Raw genomic sequence first — 17,785 nt, forward strand, 5'->3', positions numbered from 1 at the left:
GAGCATAAAATGACAAAAGTATTTTTCATTGACAAAGGGCCGGAAGGCCAATTACAAAATTGGAGGTCGGCCATTCAAGAGCCGACCTCGGATACAATGAAAAAGAAAAAATACGCCAAGTCTTAAGCGGCGGCAGTAACATCCGCGGGGTCGTCCGTGGCGATGGCCTCAGGACCTTCAGCCGGCACAGGCTCGGGGTCTTCTCCAACTGGCTTAGCACTTCCCAGATCATGCCATCCCCCTTCCCGTTTCAAGTCAGCACCTTTCTTTCTCCCTGACTTGTCTTGCCCACGCTTCTTTAGCATCTCTATCAGGGAAGGATCCATCTTCTCCGCCTGTGCCTCCACAATCTCGCCCGCTGACATGAAAAAATGCGCCAAGCCTTAAGCGGCGGCAGCTGCATCCGGGGGATCGTCTGGCACTGTGATGACCTCGGGATCTTCAGCCGGCACAGGCTCGGGGTCGGGGGCAGGGGCTCGGGTGCCGCCTCCGGGACGTCGTCCGTCTCGGCCGCCGGTGCCGCCTCCGGGACACCCTCCGTCTCGGCCGCCCTCGTCGAAGGCTCGGCGGGGTCTTGTTCGTACAATCCTGCCTCGGATGTCAAAATGGCAGGAAGGTCTTCCGTGTCGGACCCGTAGCCCGCGTCCATCCTCGGACGGACCGTCGAAAAGTCGTACTGGGGGCAGTACCGGATCACCTGCAGCCGGAAGTTCTCGAAACCCCGGAGAAACCCGTCAACCGTCTCCTCCTCTAACATGTCGCGGAACTCCTGCGACCCCTTGAAGAGCTCCACGGCATGATCAGCTCGCTCGAGTGCCCTCCTCTCTCGGGCCTCGAGCTGCTCGATTCGGAGGCGGGAAACCCCATCCTCATACTTGAGGCCCGCAACCTCGGATTGGACCTCCCCCAGGCGCGCCTCCGAGGCGCGCAAGGCCGACCTGGTTAGGGCGTGAGCAGCCTTCTCCTCCTTGAGCCCCTCCGCCATAGCGAGGCGCTCGGCCTCGGTGGCCGCCCTCCGAGCCTCGGCCTCGGCCAACGCCGCCTCCAGCTCGGCGATCCTTTTCTTAGCCGGCTCCAATTACCGGCTGACCCGCCGGATCTCTTCCTGACATCCCCGGGCGATGAACACCAGGAAATCGAGCTCGTGAATATGCTGTAAAGAAAGAGACAAAATGATCGTGAGTTAAAAACATCTAGACTCGCTAATAACTTTAAGGAAATCAAGAAAAGGACTTACTCGGGCAGTGTTGCAGTAGGCACTGTCAACAATGTCCTCCAACGGAATGTTCCGGAACTCGGCCCGGTCCGCCGGAAGCATCGCACGCCGAAACACGACGCGTGCGACCTCAGTATCATGAATAGCCGAACTCCCCACAGGGATAGGGGAGTCCGGCTCATCCGACTCCTCTTCGAAGTACCTTGAGGAGCTCGGCGCGTCCGGCCCAGGGACTCTGGGGCCGCTTGCCTCAGGGTCCCTGGTCGGCTCGGGCCCCGGACGCAGTGAGGAACCCGAAGCCGGGCCCTCCCGCTGGGAAACGGGGGCAGGGCAAGGAGGGGCCGACGGGCCCGCGTCGTCGACGACCCGCGCCCGCCTCGGGTCGGCTGAGGAGGCCCCCGCCTCGGGGCCGCTCGTCTCGGCCGACGTAGAAGCGCCGGCCAGCCTCGCCTTCTTCCGAGGCCGGGGTATAGCTCCCCCGGCCTCGGCCTCCCGCCTCCTCAGGCGAGAAAAAAGCGACGTGTTGCTGGTCGGCATATGGGGAATATCTGAAATCAAAAATATCGTCAAGTGTTAGACCATTAGCAGTAAGAACAAAGGACAAAAAAAAGGGGTAATGTAACTACCCTTACCCTCGGGGCGCGCCGAGCTCAGACCCACGCTCGCCAGGGCGTCCTCCCGTAGGAGCTCGGTCAGGTCGTAGCCCTTCCCGAGGGCTCGGAGAGAATCCAGGGTCCTCTGCTCCCTCCCCGAGGGCTCGGAGAGCTTGTTAAGGGCCTTCAACCGAGGGTGTCCCCACCTCGGATTAAACCCCCACGGTGCCTCAGACACCAGAAAGAAAATTTTCTCCTTCCACTCGTGTATAGAGGAAGGGGCCCCGCGGAAGAGCGACATACCGCCTCGGAAGGCAAAGTATAGCCACTCCGCGTCCGCCGGGTTCTTCTTCAACAGAAAACACCGGCGGAAAATACTCACTGAAATCGAGACCCCATGCCCAAGGCACAGAGACAGGAACCCGATGATGGTTCTCCACGAGTTCGGAGCGAGCTGTGCTGGGACAAGTTGGTACTCGACCAGCAAGTCGTTCACAAACCTGTGGACAGGGAACCGCAGGCCGGCCCAGAGGGTCTCGCGGTGAATCGCGATCCGACCTGGGGGCGGCCGCGTCACCTTGTCTTCCGGCCCTGCAGTTTCGAGACGAAACCCGGGCTGGAAGAAAAACCGGGAGCGGATTAACTCCAACTCCTCCCCTGACAGGCTGGACCCTACCTCCTCCGGACCAAGACCCATTTTACAGGAGCGAAGTGAAATCGAAAGCAGAGAATGAGAACTGGGGAAGAAAAAGGAAGGGGAACCCTAGCAGTTGCAGGGTAGGAACCTACTAGACATCGCCGGAAATCGCTCCGGGCACCGACGGCGAGGTTCGGTTGAGGAAGGAAGCGAGGGAGAAAGACAACGAAAATAAGAAGCAGCCAAGTAAAACCCTTAGGGCAAACTCGAGGGGTTTATATAGACCCCCTCGGCGGTCCAGATCGGCAGGGTCGGTTCCCATCCCCCGATCGGATTGCGCCACGTGTTGACCTCGGAGACCGAGGCACCGTATTCACTCCAGATCAATAAATCGGGTACGAAATCGAAGCCCTGTCCCATCGGATCTCGGGGCCTCATTATGGGTCCGCAGAATCGAATCGCCTTGAACAACGAACGGGCGGCACCTCCGCTCCCCTCATTTAATAAGGCCCTGGGGCACGTGGAGGCCCGACGTAGCCTTCACCTCGCCGGATCCATGATCCAGTAATACGAGATTGAAAGCGTCCAATCCTAGGTCATGCCACGTGTCCGTTTTGAACCCCGTAACGGCACGCTCATTGATGAGCGGAGAATTCCGATTACGGGATCGAGGCGTCGCCTTGTCGAGCCCAAGGACCCTCATCATGAGTCCGCCGCACGAAGCGATCTTGGCGATCCAAGAGACGCCACCCCCGTTACACCCGCTCCGAGAAACGTAAAGACACGAGCTCCACCATAAGTTCGCTGAATAAAGCAACCTCGAAACGCCCAAGGGCGCGGGTCTCGCCATAAACACTCCGAGAAACACGAGGGCGCAGACGAGATTCGCCCCCCAACTTTAATGATAGACTTTACTTCCCACGTCCGAGCCCGCAAGCCGCTCGAACTCGGAAGTCGGGGGGTAGTGTTGGGGGAATAAGATTTTTTCCCCCCAAGTGACACAAATGCCCCCAAGAAGCCGCACAATCGCCGACCCTGAACAGCCGAAGTCGGCGTCCGATCTCGGAACGCCCGACCTCAAGACATCCGACCTCGAGACCTCCGACCTAGGAAAATCCTGACGCTCAAGGTCTACCCTTGTCAGCCACCTACTACGGCCGTACTCCTCCGAGGTCCAACTGAGGACCATACCCTGCCACTTCTTCAGCATTTATTGCGCATGGCCGCTGTAACCCTCCGGTTCACTCTACAATTAATGTGGATCTCCGGCTTACTCCACCATTAATGCGGATCTCCGGCTTACTCCACAATTAATGCGCATGGCTCCTGACATCTACGGATCCTCGGCTCTCCACGGCAAGTTAGCCCAGCAGAGTCTGGTCAACCATGATAAGTCTCTGATCTCGGCCATACCACCGACACCAATGCAATGATTCGCCTGGTAACGTACTGGTTCGGGTCGTACGACGCCCTCACCGCCGACATCGGCACAATGATTCGCCTGACCGTGCGCCGACCTGAGCCACATGCCGAGCCGTACTATGGCCTCGCCCTGTTACATCACAGGTAAACCGACCCCCACCTATAAAAGGGAGCCTTAGCTTCTCAGGAGGGGGTTGGGAAATTCCGCGCCTTACAAGCACTGTTCATCTCCTCCTTACACTATCTGCCCCCTCCCTGACTTGAGCGTCGGAGGGCCGGCGCCGGAAAACCCGGCCACCGGTTTGTCTGCAGGCACCCAGACGGAGGACGCCGCCCGCTGACGGATCGCTGCCCCGCTGTGAGGACCTCCTGCTCCCTCTCTCCAGCCACCCCAGACGGAGGACGCCGCCCGCCGACTGGTCGCCGCCCCGCCGTGGTGACCCGCAGCTCCCTCTCTCTCGACCGAAGATTGCCTCCAGGTCCAATTTCCAGCAACACTACTTATAGAAATTCCATAGAAATTTGAATCCTTTGATGCAAATAAGCATTCATGTAAAGCTTTCAAGTCGAATATGGAAGAGAAAGTAAAATGCCCATCGGCAGGCCACCTTATCCGTTGTGGGTCAAGCTTTTCTTTATCGTGCGGGGAAAATATGATAGCGACACACAACGCCTTTCGGTCCACCCGTGTATCTTTTCCTGTTTTTGGGACACATGTCGCACCTTCAACTACTTTACAGATTTAAAATAAATATGCAAGGAAAGAACCGCTTAAATAATCCGCTATACTTGCCGCTGGTACACGAGTCTGAAAAAAGCTGTTACAGATCACATTTGGACTCATTGTAACCATCCAGATCAAAATTAATGCCTATGATTATTTTGAAAAAAATATGATAAAGAATCTTTATAGAATCATAACAAAATTCAAGAGACAGTCAACCATTTCATGTATATGGTACTAATTAATTTCTGCAAGTCACACTAATTCACTTATAATCCTGGCAAGAGAAAACCCCTTCGTTGTCTCCTGACATTATCCAATAAGTTATTTGCTTTCGGTCCAATTTATAATTTATTTTATAACCGGAATTTTTCAATGATTTTTTACAGATTTTAACTAGATTTTTAATATGTTTTTGCAATTTTTGCTGAATCTTCGAAAAGATGAAGCTTTCTCTCTCCTGTCATTTAATAGATATGGCGGTTTGGGAGTACTTTTTTCAGAATTTTTGTACTATTCGTACTTTCACGTAAAAAGTAAATTACCTACAGTCTTCTTATTGTGGGCCGATCCCGGATGAGCATACGATAGATGGAGCTCATAGAAAAAAAATAAGAGGATTCAAAAAAAGGAGGATGGAGTACAGTTACAACGGTCCCCTTCTTTTACGCTCGCCAAAAAAATCTCTAAAGTTTAAATTAGAAGAAAACAGTGCACTGCCCAGTGGATTACCAATTGAAACCCCCTTTGGTTCTTCACTCTCTTGCGGAAACTAAAAAAGAAAGAAGAAAAAACAAAGAAAAAGGACAAATCTACGTCCTACCTATATCTTCTTAAATCCCATCAAGAGAATTCCAATATCAAAGATAATTTAAGCCCTGAGTCCCTACCTTAACCCTCTCGCAAGACTAGTTAAACATAAAGAAAAAGTTATAAGAGTAAACTATGAAACGAATCCGAATAGAGTACCAGCTCGTCTTCTCAGGCAAAAAAAAAAAAAGGGAAAACAAAGCAAAACAAAGAAAAAGCTTATTTATTCCTCTAATTAGTAATTGCCAGTTCTCAGACGCATCCCACACTTACTACTGGTCTCGCAAGCTATAAAGACGTCTCAAATGAGATAAGAAATTTGATAGACTAATTAAGCCCTCATCTCCATGCAAAGAACGTCTAAGAATGAACAATATCCCACATCACTTAGAGGATGACGACGGCAACGGAGATCCACTGCCGTCAGATGCCTTCCTTCCCCCGCCGTTGCCCATCATCTTCTTGAACTCCTCAAAGTTCACGCTACCATCGCCGTCCGAATCGACGGACCGGATCATCCGGCAGCAGTCCTGAACGGAGCACTTCTCGCCCAATCTCCTCAGCACCAGATGAAGCTCCTTCGCGGAGATCAGCCCGTTCTTGTCCAGATCGTACATCGTGAAGGCGTCCCTCAGCTCCCCTTCCCCTCCGCCGCCTCCGGCGGCGCCGCCCAGCCCGCTGTGGAACGCGGCAAACTCATTCAGATCCACGAAGCCGTCTCCGTCGGAGTCGAGCTCCGCCATCATGGCTTTGAGTTCTTCATCGGATACCTCAGATCCGAGGGCGCGCATCACGTTGGCTAGCTCCGACGCCGAGATCTTGCCGTCGCCGTTGGCATCGTAGCGCGTGAAGACCCGCTCGACGTCGTTCATGGAGGCCGGCTCCGGAGGCTTCTCCGATTCCTGGGGTTTCGCCATCGCGAGCTTCGTATTCTATTTGTAGTGGAGTGGACTAGCGGCCAAGAAGTGCTTTTTGCTCGACATGTTCGCGTACGGGCCTTATATCACTTACGGCGCTTTCCTTTCTGAAAATTAACGGCCGGTACATTTTTGGACGTGCCTTAATATCTTTATAACATCCGGTCCATATACATTTGGGTGGTTCTATATACACCCCCCTATTGCTCAGGACACCTCCCAAAAATTAAAAAAAAATTAAATACTCTCTACACCCCCCCATTTGCTAAGGACACCCCTAGAAAATTAAAAATTCCTAAATTACCCCCCACCCTCCCCACCCCCTCACCTAAATTGCTCTCTACACCCCCCAAACCCCCTCCCACCCCGCTCTTCCCCTCCAAAACACCCGCCGGCTTCTCCCTTCCGCCCAAAAAACCTCGCCTCAAGCACCTCGCCGACGGCCAAACCCCCTCCGTCTCCCTTTGAACTGTTCCGCCCAAAGCACCTCGCCAACGCCCAAAACCCCCCCGTTCCCCCTTCTCCCTCTCGTCGCCGGCATTCTCCCGATCTCCGACCACCTCGCCGGCTTCTCCTGGAACCACCTCCCCGGCCATCTCCCGAGCAACGAGCACCTCGCCGGCGCCTCCACGACCACCTCGAGGTAGCTCCCCCCCCCCCCGCCTCCCCAAATCGTTCGGCACTGGTTCTTTGAACCAGTGCCTTCGGTTCGGCCCCATGGGGCCGACCCGCTGCAATTGGGTCGGCCCCATGGGGCCGACCAAAATACATTGGTTCGGCCCCATGGGGCCGACCCAATGTATCTTGGTCCCCATGGGGCCGAATCCAAATTTTTTTTTTTTTTCTGTTGCTAGACTAAGGATTATTTTTATTCCCAAATTTTAGCCTAGATCACGTCCTTAGGGTGAATTGGATACCCAACATCAAGGACAAGTTTTTCATTACTAGATTAGATAGTAATTTGAGAAGTAGGGATAATTTAGAATCATTATCATATAGCATTAACATGGTGCATCCAAATATGATGATCTTGTTACCTTCATCGATGTCATTCTTGATCTTGGAATGATTATCTCATATCAAATGCTCTATCAAATAATAAAACCACAACATTAGTTAACGAACAAAAACTAAAAACAAAAACTAAGAACTGCGGCATAGTTTTAGGTAAAGTCTATTATTGAGTTATGTCTTGAGTTTACGAGTCGTATACTTTTGAATTATCATTTATGTATGCAATTGAAGTAACATTGAATTATTTATCACAAAACCCAATCATGTAGATTCCAAGAAGTAACTTGTTTCTTTTTTGGCTTGTTTTATCATTTATCATTTATGTATGCAATTGAATTATTTTCTTTGATATAGCCTAACATTGAATTTCTATATTTTCAGACATGGATCCCGGTCCCTCCAGAGTTAGACCTATTCGTCTTGTACGTGCAATCCATTATCAACACACGGGGAAATGCACGGAACAAATCAATGCTGCCAGGGTGTGCCCAAAATAAGTCATGCACAACATCCGTATTAGTACAATTCCTATGCCACTCAATATATTTAGCCTCTGATAATTTACCTAATAGATGTTGCATTTCAGACCTCCCGGCTTTCTCTACAACCTTAAACCGTTGACGTACATTGTAGATAGTCTTGATAGTCGTAACATTGAGGGCATCTCTTTCCTTCAATGTGGATAATATGTCCTTTGGACGAACCAAACTCTTTGACATATCCACTAACAATTTCGTCTCCTGCTCAGATAATCTCCCTGCATATGAGTGCCCCTCCAGATTCTCTGCAGCGGGATGATTGTGCACTCCACATACGACCAGTAATATCCAATCATCCGCAGTATCCAATTTCTTTCCTCTTAATGCAAAAGGGCATCCACACTTCTTTGTCCCACAGGCAGTCTTTATTCGCTTTTCTTTTTTGGTTCGGTACGTCCCACCCCTCTCACAACCTAACGTAATTCTGGGTTTCTTAGAAATGGTACCTGCATCGGATGATTTGATTACAACAACAAAACCATTTCGCCTCCCAGCTTCACGACACCAATTACACAAGTCCTCTCTACTCTTGAAGATCTATACATTAAACAATTTATGTAAGTACACAGTTGTAAAAATAGCTCGCTAAACTAATACAAAATTGCACAATACATTATAATACCTCGTAAGTTGTAAATTCGCTTGTGTAATCCAGTACAAATTCTGATCCAATTATACTCGATTCGGTTGTAGCATAGCCCTACATATAAAATAATTTATCACCAAGAATTAATGAATCAGAGGATCTGTTCGGCACAAAATTCAGCACGGCACGCGATTTGCTACCAGAAGCCTTCTGTTCGGCTGCACAGTGCCGAACAGAAGGCTTCTGTTCGGCTGCACAGAGCCGGACAGAACCCTTCTGTTCGGCTGCACAGTGCCGGACAGAAGCCTTCTGTTCGGCACTGTGCAGCCGAACAGAAGGCTTCTGTTCGGTTGAGGGTTGCCGAACAGAAGGCTTCTGTTCGGCACTGTTCAGCCGAACAGAAGCCTTTTGTTCGGCGATCCAGTGCCGAACGGAGCACGAACCGTGAAAAAAAAATTTCGAAACAAGGTGGAACACGTACCTTTGCGGCCGATTCTTCGTCCCAAATCACTAGTTGCTTGTCCATGCTTCGAATGGGGCTTAAATCTCCTTCAAAGATCGCCTAAACGATGTAAATGGATCGAGGGGTTTAAGGGGGGTTTGAGGGGTGTTTTTTTTTTTCTTTTCAAAACGAAACGGAGGAGGAGGAAGGGGGGTGTACTGAGAAAATTTCAAGGGCAATATGGTAATTACACTAAAGGTTAGTTTGGGTATTTTTTTTTTGATTTTTGGGCGGTGTCCTTAGCAATAGGGGGGGTATATAGAACCCCCTATCACTAGTTGCTTGTCCATGCTTCGAATGGGGCTTAAATCTCCTTCAAAGATCGCCTAAACGATGTAAATGGATCGAGGGGTTTAAGGGGGGTTTGAGGGGTGTTTTTTTTTTTCTTTTCAAAACGAAACGGAGGAGGAGGAAGGGGGGGTGTACTGAGAAAATTTCAAGGGCAATATGGTAATTACACTAAAGGTTAGTTTGGGTATTTTTTTTTTGGTTTTTGGGGGGTGTCCTTAGCAATAGGGGGGGTGTATATAGAACCCCCTGTACATTTAACTCAAGAATCCTTGGAGGACGAAAATACCCTCCATGTCCGATCTAATTATAAAAGCCAAGTCCGTTCTCCGATTACGATATAGTTTTAAAACTTTTTTTCCTTTTTTTCTTTTTTTCGCTTAAGAAAAGAAAATTGGGGGGGGGGGGGGGGGGGGGGGGGGGGGCCTTATTTTTCTGCTAACTTTGCTATTCCATATTTTACTTTTTATCAATATCTCTTAGTTTTTCTCTCTTGATGGAGCTTGCTATAGTCATCTAAAGAAATCAGCCATGATGCACATGGTGATTATGTGGAATTGTCTACCATCGGTTACTGAGTAACTTTTTTTTTTTTGCTTTTTTGCATTGAGTGAAAAAAATGAATTATTTGGATAGGATGCTCAGCAAGAAAAAAAAATGAATTGCTTGGATCCATATATTACTTTGGATTTTTTTGCATGAATACCTTCTAAATATTAGATTTTGCATGAATATCCTTCTAAAAATAATATTTGCATGTATACTCTCGTAAAACACTTGTTTTGCTATTCTGCCTTTTTTTTTATTTTTTTTTGCATATTGGGGGGGGGGGGCCTTATTTTTCTGCTAACTTTGCTATTCCATATTTTACTTTTTATCAATATCTCTTAGTTTTTCTCTCTTGATGGAGCTTGCTATAGTCATCTAAAGAAATCAGCCATGATGCACATGGTGATTATGTGGAATTGTCTACCATCGGTTACTGAGTAACTTTTTTTTTTTTGCTTTTTTGCATTGAGTGAAAAAAATGAATTATTTGGATAGGATGCTCAGCAAGAAAAAAAAATGAATTGCTTGGATCCATATATTACTTTGGATTTTTTTGCATGAATACCTTCTAAATATTAGATTTTGCATGAATATCCTTCTAAAAATAATATTTGCATGTATACTCTCGTAAAACACTTGTTTTGCTATTCTGCCTTTTTTTTTATTTTTTTTTGCATATGCACCCATACTATCTAATGACGTTAAAAAATTATCGGTTTCAAATTAAAATATATCACGATCCCGATAGCAGAAAAGAAGATAGGAACAATAGTGTAATTTCATTTTATTTTATTTTTAATTAATATAAATTTGATTTTTCTTAATAATGTTAGAATAATCGTTATATTAAGGGTATGTGTACAACAACAGAGTTTTACGAGGATATATATGTAAATATCAATTTTAGAAGGGTATTCATATAAAATTCGATATTTAGAAAAGTATCCATGCAAAAAAATTTATTACTTTTAACCAACATTTGATGTATCCTCTTAATTCTACTTTTATTTTCTACTCTTTTGATGGAGTTTGCTATACAATTGTCTAAAGAAATCAACCATAATGCACGCACGTGTTGATTACATGGAATTATCCACCACCATGTACCAAATAATTTTTTTTTGCTTTTGTGCATTGAGTGAAAAAAATAAACTATTTGGATGAGACGGTTGACGGACAATAAAAATATCCCCTACGCCGCTACGCGGTCTTAGGACCCTAAGTTATAAATAAAATATTCTATAGACATCGAAAGATACCTTTCGGTCAACAGGCAGTTTTCGTTACGCGGCAGTCAATGGGGGACCGCGACGTAAACAACCTTAATTTATTTCACGCGGTCTCGACGCGTGGGGATGGGGATTGGGCGGCCGCCGCTTGGATGTCGGCAGCAATAATTACGGGCAGGCATCGGTTATGAGGACATGTGGCACATTCCGGATGGTATTAGTCTTTTACACGGAGATCTTGGTGTATCGCGGCAGAAATGGAAATTAGGGGGAAAAAGCATCTAGATATTGACGGGATCTCATCCGGTAAATAAAACAAATTAATTAACATATAGAGGTACAATAGTAATTTATCAATTAAAAATTATTGGTTAATGCTTTAATATGAAAACAGTTATAAGGGTAAAAAATAAATAGAAATTTGAAGAGAATATTTATATATATTTTATTTTTTAGAAAAAATCTAAATATTTATTATATTCAATACACGGTGCCAAACCGATATTTCAGCCAAGATATTTGATTGAGATGAAAACTTATTGCTACAAGAGATTACAATAGGCTATTTCTCAGGCACATGCGTTGCACATTAAATAGGGCATTATCAGTCGTGGTCCCGCGCTGGTAGATGAGCTTCTGGATTTAGCTAGTGGAATGCTTATCTCTTTTTGAAGGAGATAACTACCTGCGGTTTTGTTTTCTGACAATTTTGTATATAAAATACTTTAGAATAGGAAATCCAGCATATTTGCCCTTTTCAAACCCAATCCAGGTAAGTTCCTTTTTCTTGTGAAAAGACATTTAGAACCTAATTGTTTAACAATGGGACAAACTAGTGCACCTTATCCACTTAATGACTAATTTCGTTGATCTGTTTAAGTTAAAAATGATGATTACAATCCTAATACTTTTTTTTTCATAGTCTTGTATAAGGAGATTGGAGTTGTCAATCATTGAAGGAATTTGTTTTGTAATAATATAAAATCAAGATTATATCTTTCATTGATTGTATAATATAGACTATTTAATCCCATATTCAAAAGACTTGAGGTCCTAGCTTTTTTCTATAAAAAGGGAGCTGTTTTGGAATTGCTGTAAAAAAAGGGACAAATCTTTCAGAATCCCTTAGAATAAATAGGTGAATTAACAGATTTTCAATAGGCTGCAAATATAATTCAAAATAGATCAAAATCAATAGGAGAATCTAACATATTTTCCTTTATCCTTATTTTATATATGAAAAAATAGCAATTAAATATAAAATAGCCATCAAAAATCAAAGACTATGTATGAACTTTCAATCAACAAGAAATAGATTTTAAAATGTCAGTGAATGTCTCAACTACCCTGAACCAATAGTTTGATCCAATTTGTCAATTTCACATGATCCAAATTAGCCGTAACCAGCATAATGGGTTAGGCCCTGTTTGGGGGAGCTTTTGGAGGGCCAGAAAGCACTTTCTGGTCCTCCAAAAGTACTTTTAGATGAAAAACTGTGTTTGGTAAATTTTCCAAAAATCTGTTTCAGCTTTTGCGGGAAGCTGAAAACAGCTTTTGGGAGGAAGCTCCAATTTGGAGCTTTTGGGAGGAAGCTGTTTCAGCTTTTTCGGAAAGCTGTATTTTTGACAAAAATGCCCATATTAAAATAACATAATTACATAGTTTGTCCCTTTATAAACCTAAAAATCTGCTGGAGCCAAGAACCCTAGCCGTCAGACTCCCTTCCCTAAGAAAAGGTATTTTTCTTTTCAATTTTGTATGCATCTCTTGAACCACATTTTAGAAGAAAAAAATTTTAATCCTTTTCCATACCTTCCAAAATCAATCTATTATTTTTTTTTTATCATCAACCTCGCGGCCCACGCTAAGGTCCTCCTCGAGCGTGGACCACGAAGAAGAGCCCCTGGACCGCGGAAAATAATTTTATGGGAAATTATGAAAAATTATTTTATACTAATAATTATAATATTTTATACCTTTATTTTTGTGTTATACTATAAATATAATATCATATTATATTATATCATAATATATTAATATGTTATGTTAAATAATTTAATATTATGTTATATTATGCAAAATTAATTTATACTAATAATTATAATATTTTATACCTTTATTTTTGTATTATACTATAAATATAATATCATATTATATTATATCATAATACATTAATATGTTATGTTAAATAATTTAATATTATGTTATATTATGAAAAATTAATTTATACTAATAATTATAATATTTTATAACTTTATTATTGTATTATACTATAAATATTATATTATATTACATTACATTATAATACATTAATATGTTATTTTAAATAATTTAATATTATGTTATATTATGAAAAATTAATTTATAATAATAATTATAATATTTTATACCTTTATTATTGTATTATACTATAAATATTGTATTATATTACATTACATTATAATACATTAATATGTTATTTTAAATAATTTAATATTATGTTATATTATGAGAAATTAATTTATACTAATAATTATAATATTTTATACTTTTATTATTGTATTATACTATAAATATAATATATATTATATTATATCATCATACATTAATATGTTATGTTAAATAATTTAATAGTATGTTATATTACCAAATATTAATTTACTCTAATAATTATATTACTATTATGCTATATTAACATAATATTATTTTATATTACAATAATATTATACTATATCGTATATTTATGTATTAATTTATGTTATGTTTTATTATGTTCTGTTGTATAATACTATGCAATGTCCTTTATGGTAATTTTGTCATATAAAAGTACTTTCTCAGTTTGTTTACCAAACACAAAATAAAGTACCACAGCACTTTACGAATGTAGTTACCAAACAGCAAACAGCTTTTTATAACAGCTCTACTTCAGACAGCTCTACTTCCAACAGCTCTACTTCTAACAGCTCTACTGCCAACAGCTCCCCCAAACAGGGCCTTAGTCATAGGAGATCTGGACTATTTACTAATAACTATAGAATTTGAAAAATATGATGAAATTGTCACATATTAATAGTGTTACATAGATAGACCAAGGGCATAAAGTGTCAGACATATTGGCCTCCAAATATGTAGGTATAGAGATATAGTATATACCTACATACACATACACATATATGTACGTGCATACATACAAGTTTATACATATTAGGCTCGTTTGGTTCGCTAGAAAAAAAGGGGGAAAAGTGTGGTCAACGGAAAAGTAATGAGATGTCTCTTGTTTCGTTGGAGTTTTCAAAGGAAAGAGATGGGAAAGTTGTATTTCTATAAGAATATGTTTCTCATGAGAAACATGAAAAAGTTACTTTTCCATTAGGCGGGAATCACTCCATCTTTATTTTTTTTTTAAAAAGGCCCTTCAGCATTAAAGACCTAATTTTTATTAAGGATATAATAAGAATTACACATAACTTTCTCGGGAAAGTGGATGGTCAACCAAACATAAGCACTCTGAAAATCTATCACTTTTCTATGTTTAACCAAACATGCCAAAAGTACATTCCCAGACATTCTCTTCTTAAAAATTTTCTTCCCAAAAATCATATTCTTAGGAGGAAAAATGTTTCCCGCGAACCAAACGAGCCCATTATTTCTATACGTGCAGTGTGCTTGTTTAATTTAGTATTTATTCAAACGAAAGATAAACTTAAATGCAGAATCTAAACTCCACTCAGCATATTAATATGCCAATGCTCATTATAGAAATCATCACTTAATTGAAGGGAGGAAGGTAGAGTTATTTGATTGATACTGGTTGTAGTGCAAATGTGAATCCAAAAAATAATAATCAATAAAATAAATATATAACCCACACAATTGTAGTAAAATTAAATTCAAAAATTTAATGAAAAATATTTTTTTATGAAGTGTCCGAGATATTATAGGGATATTTTCAGAATAAAAAAGTTTCATATTACATATTAGTATTATAACAATATTTTCGAAAGGTTTTTTTTTCAAAACAGAAAAGTTTTAAAGCAGTATATTGGGACACTTATATAATTCTAAGATTTAAATTTATATTAAAAAGATGAGAAATAGAAATGAAAATGGGAAAGGGACACACCACCAAAGATCTATATCTGATTGCTAAGCTTATCATGGGGTTCGCATGACCATGCAAGGGTATTTATTATGCTGATTGATATAAAACTAGATAATAAGGAAAGTTATTTTTGTTAACCACTGCTCCGACGGTACGATGAATGCGGTATCCATCATCGCTCAATTTCAATTGAAAATTGGTACAATTGATAGGAGATAACATTTATGCTGATATTCCCGTCGTATCAGCAAATGGCATGGAACGGGGGTCTTTGGCTCTTCACGTTTTACTCGTTCATGTACCAACAAAGGCTCTCTCTCTCTCTCTCTCTCTCTCTCTCTCTCTCTCTCTCTCTCTCTCTCTATATATATATATATATATATATATATATATATATATATATATATATATATATACACACACAAACCAAATTACACTAATCTTGTATAAGCATTGGCTACAGAATTAAAAGTCAAAATGCTCCATAATGGTGGAGAAATAGGTACACTTGAGATCCAGAGAATTTATCCAAAATGATGAGCAGCAAAGAAAGCAACACAGGGCCACCAAGGTAGTAGCCTGGTGGTAAGGGGGCGATAATTCCGCCCAAGTTACCCGGGTTCGAAACGCGTGGGCGTCGATTAAATTAGGGGACCGGATGCCCCACGCCCGGCTGGCTTGTTGGCGGTTATGCTTTCCTTCCACTTGTACCAAGGTGGCGCTGGGGTGACGTACCCACACGTGAGGCGGTGAACCCAGTGGGGTGAGCCCACGGGTCGGGGAAGGCACGCGAAACCTGCGACCTGTATCGAACATTCCCTAGTGGAAGGGGGGCCCAGTAATGGAGCTGCTACGCGGGTGGGCTGGTCCCTCCCCCTCCCCTCCTATTTTTTACCAAAAAAAAAGAAAGCAACACAGTCAACAGCACTGTTCGCCTTCCGAAATATATGCACAGCCTGAAAGATGTCATACTCCAGCAATAAGCACCGGACGTCCTCTAAAATTGGATGGTTGATAACCTCCAACTTTTTTCCGTAAAATCTTCCCAACCATTTATACTAGGTCTCACGCTAAAATGATGCACCAGATCTTCAGGACTCATCTTGAGTATGAGACACCCAACAGCCGGCTCCGTTTCGTCCACCCAGCCACGAGCCCACCACTAGACGGAGGTTCTGGACAAGACCAGAACCGCACCAGGCCTCTCTGGAAACGCCTAGAAGTCCACAAGCTCCAAGTTATCCACGCTTCTCCCGTGACAGCAATCCAAAACACCACCCGCCTGTTCATCCATATATACCGATAATATCCGAAAGCCTTTCCAGCTACGAATTCTCGTTCCGTCTTCAGCATCCAAATCAGCAGCGCTTAGCGACGACATGTCTCTAGCTTCTCGTGTCTTTGGCCGGCCGAGCAACATCTTCGACCCCTACTCTCTCGATCTCTGGGATCCCTTCCATGGCTTTCCCTTGGATAGACTCGGGGATTCTAGCCCAAACTCGACGTTTGCGGAGACGCTAATCGACTGGAAAGAGACTCGAGATGCCCATGTCTTCGAGGTCGACCTCCCGGGGCTCAAGAAGGAGGACGTGAAGGTGGAGGTGGAGGATGGGAGAGTTCTCCGGATCAGCGGCGAGCGAGTCAGGGAGCCGGAAGACAGGAATGACACCTGGCACTGCATGGAGAGGAGCACCGGCAAATTCCTCCGGCGGTTCCGGCTGCCGGAGGATGCGAAGGTAGAAGGGATGAAGGCGGCGATGGAGAATGGGGTGCTCACCGTGACTTTGCCCAAAGGGAAGGTGAAGAAGCCCGAGAAGAGGTCCGTTGAGATCACCGGTGGGGCTGACAAGAAGGGAGGGAAAGGCAAGAAGGAAATGGTTTGTTGCAGGTTTTGGCCGTGATGGAAGGAGACTTTTCTTTTTTTTTCGTTTGGTTTTTTCGGTTGTTGTGTGTCTTTGTATAACGATCTGGTGTCTTTTCGTTAAGGGGATGTTTATTGGTATTTCCAGGGTGGGTGCGTTCTGAGATGAATATGAGTGGATATGTTTGGGCTTTTTCTGATGATCTTGTACAGTTAATATAATTGTCAAGTGAAATTAGCTCTATAAATTGTACATAGTTTCTCGTGCTAGTTTTTTTTTTTTTTTTGAAGCAAAGGGAAGCCGAGATCGAAAAGATTTTAAAAAAATGATCTGAAAAATATTTTTTCATATATATCTTTCTAAATATATAAAATTATACAAATATTTTTATAAAATTATTATTTATATTTTTTTTGGTATATGTATATGTATTATTTAATATCGGACTTAAAATTATAATAATTGAAATATTTTTATGTGTAGATATAAAAAAATATAAGAGTATATATATAAATAACAATTTTTATAAAAATATTTATATAATTTTTTATATTTAAAAAAATATATATAAAAATTTTATTAAAAAATTAAAATTTCTTTGAAATTTGTTAAGTTTTTTATAATTCAGTTGAATTGATAAGTAATATAGGTTGGGCTATTGCCAATGTTTTTTTAAAAAAATTATGGCTCAATCAAACTGAAATATTAGATGATTATTTCTCGATCAAACTGAAAATAATATATTTTAATTTAATTTGATATAATGTTGTTTGCAGAAATAGTGGATTACTAAGTCAAAATTGCCGAATAGTTGCA

General features: G+C 42.6%; 2 protein-coding genes across 2 annotated transcripts; one reads left to right on the forward strand and one right to left on the reverse strand.

The window, feature by feature from the left end:
- Positions 1–5,606: 5,606 nt before the first annotated feature.
- On the reverse strand, positions 5,607–6,408 carry LOC103720954 (putative calcium-binding protein CML18). The gene has a single exon (XM_008810935.6). The coding sequence runs from the start codon at positions 6,317–6,319 to the stop codon at positions 5,786–5,788; it is 534 nt and encodes a 177-aa protein (XP_008809157.4). The 5' UTR covers positions 6,320–6,408; the 3' UTR covers positions 5,607–5,785.
- A 9,918-nt stretch (positions 6,409–16,326) lies between these two features.
- Positions 16,327–17,225, forward strand: LOC120111536 (17.5 kDa class I heat shock protein-like). Its single transcript, XM_039128778.3, has one exon. The coding sequence runs from the start codon at positions 16,487–16,489 to the stop codon at positions 17,006–17,008; it is 522 nt and encodes a 173-aa protein (XP_038984706.3). The 5' UTR covers positions 16,327–16,486; the 3' UTR covers positions 17,009–17,225.
- Positions 17,226–17,785: the final 560 nt, after the last annotated feature.

The sequence above is a fragment of the Phoenix dactylifera genome, chromosome 5 (genome assembly GCF_051530095.1).
Source record: "Phoenix dactylifera cultivar Ajwa chromosome 5, Ajwa_hap1_PhDact_Kaust_v1.1, whole genome shotgun sequence".
Classification (NCBI taxonomy): Eukaryota; Viridiplantae; Streptophyta; class Magnoliopsida; order Arecales; family Arecaceae; genus Phoenix; species Phoenix dactylifera.

What these genes read in the sequence shown, in the direction of transcription:
- LOC103720954 (XM_008810935.6), bottom strand. Translation starts at nt 6,319, where the DNA reads ATGGCGAAACCCCAGGAATCGGAGAAGCCTCCGGAGCCGGCCTCCATG.
- LOC120111536 (XM_039128778.3), top strand. Translation starts at nt 16,487, where the DNA reads ATGTCTCTAGCTTCTCGTGTCTTTGGCCGGCCGAGCAACATCTTCGAC.